We start from the raw sequence: 5,551 nt of genomic DNA, 5'->3' as shown, positions 1-5,551 counted from the left end.
TGTTATTTTCATCACTGTAGAGAAAATAAGACTTAATGGCACACTCTTCAATGAAGACAATCCCATGCTGAATGATTTTAAGTCACACAAGACACAGCAGAATTTAGAAGATCTTTTGATATAGGTCAAAGGAGATGGGACACCACACAAGTCTTGTGGAGACAAGCAAAGATTGAAGCCAATTCCAACTATCTCAGCATCACGTCAAGATTTTTTCCTTCCCAAAACCCACAGTTTAAACTCTAACTGTACTTCTCAAACAGAAATATACCAATGAAACAGGTTCAAGGGCTTTAGGAAATTTTAGGTATTCAAATGTTTACCCTGATCTGGAAAAATAAACCCCACTGTTATATCGTCAAAAAATGCCACCTCAATAAACAATATTAATTGCAATAAGAACTCATAATGAAAATAAACTTGTTACCTACCTTTCCTATTTACTTCTACTAAGTATGGCTTCTTTTAAACACATTGGACAGGCATCTTTCACCACAGCTCAGTTTAAAGTGGATTAGATACTGAGCAACTGGAAAGAACACTACGTACCTTCAGATCTCTCTTGCCCATCTTCTTCTCTGCATCTTTGACTGGATCAGACGAAGAACTTGCAGCAACAATGATTTTCTGCTGCCTAGCTTCCCAAAGAGCTTTCTGGGTGGGACCTTCAAAGTCCTTCTTCCTTGTACAATCATGGACTACAAAATAAGACCAACAAAAATATCATCAGAATGCTTTTTACTTACTCTTTTGGAAGATCTCTTTACTTAATATTAGGTAGACATGTGAAATTATCAAAGAAATACCATTTTAAAGAAAGAGATATTGAGGTTACTGTGCCATCCATATAAAGTATTCCAAGGCCACATGTAGCTCTGCTCCACAAATTATTTTGGGTTGATCTGATTTAGCTTACCCAAAGGGTACCCTAGGTTTTGCCCCAAAAATGCAGCAATCTTGCAGGATAGAGAGAGTCACAGTGAAACGGGGGCATTCTTTCATGACCCATAGAACCAGGAGAAATATCAGCTCCCTGCACATCCTACCCAATATCCATCACCAAAGCATTATTCTGATTTACAGCCCACATTTCCTTTCGCTTCCCTGCACTGTCTCCCAACCCGCCTTTCCAACAAGGAATTATTTATGAATTGGTAACTCAAAGAAATCCTACACAGGTAACAGCTGTAAATCAAAGAGGTTGAAAGGAACAGGAGCAGGAGTACAGTCCATGTGGAGTACAATACAATGCATCTGCCATGAGCTGGCAGAAAGGACACTGTTCTCTGACGGTCCTTGTATTGGCAGCTCACACATGTCCAATACAGTCCTTTGTGATCCCTGTATCTTGTTGCAATGCTCTTTTAGATGTACATGGATCTATAAGAAAAAAAATGTAAAACTGAATTCCAACAGTGTTTGGGCACTGTTACATCCCTCCAGTTCCTGGGGAAAAAAAAAGAAAAAAAATCTCTGCTTGAAAAAACACATTATACAACTAAAATCCAGACTAAAACAAATGTACTTCACACTACCCAATTCTAAATGCTTGCTCTTGTAAAATGGTGTTATTAATGCAAACTTGCTGACTTAAAAGGTGGAAAAAAATCCCACTCCCTCCACTCTCGAGGCAAAAAAGGCAGATCAAGCAAACACAAAAACTCCTTGTATACCCGAGTAAAGCTAGAATTAATGGAAAGAACTGTGCCTGGATTAACAAAACATCTGTATTCTCACTGCTTTAAAAGTTACAGCTAGTGCCACAGATACCCTGAATAATTACTTTCTCTAAGGAACAGTACACAGCAAAATTGGTTTATATATCAAACACTTTCTACTCACTTAGTAACTGCTATCTACTAACATGTTGCTCACAGATCTTTGGTTTGTTGGTGCTTTTGAAATACATGTAAACTAAGAGTTATGACAGTTGAAGAGCTTTAAAAGTCAATAACTATTACCAAAACAACAACAAAAAAAAGGAACAACTTCCAAAGATGTGTTGCACTAAGAAGCCAACACCTTATGTTTGCACATTTTCTATTCTGGTGGTGTTGTACAGGGAATGGGGACAAACAGGCCCAAGCACTTCAACTGGTGCATTTTAAATTTCTTTTTGCATGACCTTCTAACTGCAATTGCATCAGATAAAAGAAAGGAAAAGCACAGTTAACAGTCTCAGCAATCAGTTAATTCAATCATGAGTAAAGAAACTCATCGAGTTCAACTTTTGAATATAATTGGATAATAAATAAGCAGCTGTTGTTTTTAGGAAATATAAGAAGAGTATTGAGCAAGTAGCAGTTTTATAACATGTTTATAGAACCAGCTGTTACAGCAGCATTCACTTAGGTTTATAAGAAACCCAGAATCAACAATGCTTAATTCCTGCAGGGAAAGGTGGTCTTTTCTCAGAGCACCATTAACACTGTGTTTTGATCCATAAGTAACGGTGTGAGAGCTCTGTTAACATACACCAATAACCTAAATAAAATATCAGCTCTCTCTCTGGTAATTAGATTCCTCTATGTATTATCTTGCTATCATATCGGGAATTACCAGATTTAAAACAAAAATAGTTTTTAAACAAATCTTCTTAAAAAAAAAAAATCCAAATTTACTTTTTAAGAAGTAATCTGAACTCAAAATACAATTTTTCTTTCACAGTTGATTTCTGAGTGACCATAGGAGAGAGAAAACCAGCCCATGAGAGGACAAAGTCCTCACCAGAACTGTTAACTAGTTCCTCTGCAACTTCTACATCTTCTTCATATCAGCTTGAAACAACCAAGGCAAGAATTAGGAAATAAAACTCAGGTTCCTTTAGGTTTTTTAAAAATTATTACAAGTTTTTCTCTTGATGGTTTTGTGTACAAAACCAAACAGCAGCCTGACAATGAGACAGCAAAAAACTCCTAGTAAATAAATTACATACTCTGTATTGTGGATTCTCTCCTATCCTCTTCAACTGCTTGAAATGCACCAGGCTGAAAGCTCCTACGTCAAATGCCTGAGTAATAAAGTCCAGAATAGCTGACCTAAATTTAACATTAAATATTGTTAATTTTTTTCTACCTAGCTGCCAGACATAAATTTACAGTGCAAACTCACGGTGAATATTAAGAAGCTTCCCTTTGTTCTTTATTGTGCACTATACGACTCACTCAAAAAAAGCAACTCTAAGCAAAAAATCAAACCCACGGTCACAGAATGGTTTGCATTGGAAGGGACCTTAAAGCCCATCCCATTGCAATCCCCTGCCATGGGCAGGGACACCTTCCACTAGCCCATCCAACCTGCCCTTGAACACTTCCAGGGATGGGGCAGCCACAGCTTCTCTGGGCAACCTGTGCCAGGGCCTCACCACCCTCACAGTAAAGAATTTCTTCCTAACAGCTAATTTAAACCTACTCTCTCTCAGTTTGAAGCCATTCCCCGTTGTCCTGTCACTACACACCCTTGTTAAAAGCCTTTCTCCAGCTTTCTTGGACCAGATGTGCAGAACCTCCCAATTCAGCAAACCTAAAACCAACTAAAAGCCACTCTCAGTGCCCTCGAGCCAAAGACAGCATTCCAGGTGTTCCGCAGGCACGTCAGGCTGTGGGACAGAGGCAGCATCAGGAGCAGTGAACGGCAATCCCTGCTGCTGGGCAGAGCCACCCTCTGTCCTTCAGGCTCTGCACTGCAGTGAAAGCAGACACTTGGCCAGCAAAGGCACCTCACCTTGGCCAAGGATCACTTGGCACTCTGAGCAGGCACTGTCTCCTAACCAGACACACCAGCGCAGAAGAGTCAGCCCAGAAGAGACAGCAACGAACAAATGCAGCTGTAGGTCAGCTTACAGCACAGATTTGCAGCTGCAACAGCACCAGTTCCTGCCAAACTAACAAATTTAGAGGAAAGTGAAGCCAACATTTCTCCAGTATCCAGGCACTGCTTGTTTCTCAAGGCTGCACTTATACTGTCTGAGGAATAGAAAAAAATCAAGAGGCAACAGAACATGATCATCTTTCAAGAGGCAGCAGAAAGTATTTGGATAAGAGACAATATCACCCACTGAGACATGAGTATGACCTACAGAGTGCAATAAAAATTATGTACTATTAGAGGACAAAACACTGAAAAAAATGAACTGAAATACTGATTAATTTATGATACCCAAGATATGAAGCAAATTAAGATTTGTACAAGCATGCGGGTGGCTGATGAGCTTAATTTATGTTGGAGACTGAGTGACAAGGGGCTTTTCATACAATTATTTATCAAGTGGCTCCCCTGCTTGTCACTTTTTGGTGTTATAAAGTGCTCTTAAGATTTTTGGAGAATAAACAAGAGCGAACAGCCAGAGAGTAGTTTTTAGAATCACTCAAACAACAAATAAAAGTGTGTTTAGTATGAAAAGGAGACAGATGGGGCATCCACACTGTAAGACATGAGCATGGGAAAGAACCCACACTATATATCCTCAAGTCAGAGTCTATTTTAGTAGTCAAGGAAATGCTTGTTAAGCCTCGTCACTCAACCACAAACAGAAAAACACAAGAAGAAACCAAACATGTTTATGTGGCTACTAGTCTTTTTCTCAGCTTTGTCTTTTCTAGAGGAATTTTACGCAAAAAGAAGTTACCTCCGTGAACATGGGAACTAATGAAACAAACTACAAAACAAACAGATATTAAAACTGGCCCAGCTGGAACAAATGCTTCACCTGGAAGTTGTACAATAATTTTAGGGTTCTCGCATTTCAAATAAACAGCAATCTGTGATGGGAGTCCTGCTCCTGACTACAGCAGGCAAATAAAGACTTTGTTGTCAGAGGATGGAGCTCACCATTTACCCTTTTCATAATCTCATTTATTTTCAGGAGAATTTAAGAAACTTTTTTTTTTTTTTTGAGACTTATCTTACTAGCAAATGTAGCTGCAATGGGAAAATAGGTTCCAAATTACTGGTGGGAGTGATGCTCCCAAAGAATGGGATAGCATGGCCTTCATTTACTTCGGAAAACAGAGGTGTTAAGGTTTCTCTGATGGAATTAGAAAAAGTAATGTAATATTTACACAGGGAAGCAGTGGAGAAACATACAGATAAAGATATTATTCCAGTAGGTATTATATCACCTTAGCAACCTTCTGTAAAAATGAGACATGCTAAAATAAGAGGCTGGATTTCATAACACCAGCATTTTCAAAATGCTTCCAGACGCCCATATGCATCATCTTAAGAGAGAGATAAGAAACAACATACACCCCCCAAAAAAGGGGATATTAGTGGATGCAATAACAAAACCAGACACAAAACTGCTTTCTAGGGCAAAGTCCTTTCCAAGTTACAAACTCCATATTGCCTTCAGCAGTCTCATGTTGCGGGAGTAACAGGCGCTGTAATGTAGAAACCATTTTTCAAGAAGATGCCATGACTGACCCAGGGCAAAGTGACCTTGTACGCGCAGGAAACGAAGTAAACAAGGCCATAAAACTTGAGGGATGTCACAGACCAGGATGTTTAAGTACGATAACGGGACTTGAAAGAAAACTCTCAAAGACCAGCT

At 39.1% G+C, this 5,551-nt stretch overlaps 1 protein-coding gene across 1 annotated transcript in view; it reads right to left on the bottom strand.

Moving 5' to 3' along the window:
• Window positions 1-549: 549 nt before the first annotated feature.
• The window catches only part of LOC108509926 (sperm-associated antigen 16 protein-like), a gene marked incomplete at its 3' end in the record, with an annotated part of 27,325 nt that continues 22,323 nt past the window's right edge, over window positions 550-5,551 (bottom strand). The window contains exon 6 of the mRNA XM_017839545.1: window positions 550-559. Coding sequence (XP_017695034.1) covers window positions 550-559 — 10 coding nt within the window. The remainder of the gene's footprint in view (window positions 560-5,551) is intronic.

The sequence above is a fragment of the Lepidothrix coronata genome, unplaced genomic scaffold (genome assembly GCF_001604755.1).
Source record: "Lepidothrix coronata isolate B3197 unplaced genomic scaffold, Lepidothrix_coronata-1.0 Scaffold434, whole genome shotgun sequence".
NCBI classification, from domain to species: domain Eukaryota; kingdom Metazoa; phylum Chordata; class Aves; order Passeriformes; family Pipridae; genus Lepidothrix; species Lepidothrix coronata.
The sequence above is the reverse complement of the archived record's forward strand: the minus strand, read 5'-3'. Positions and strand labels throughout refer to the sequence as shown.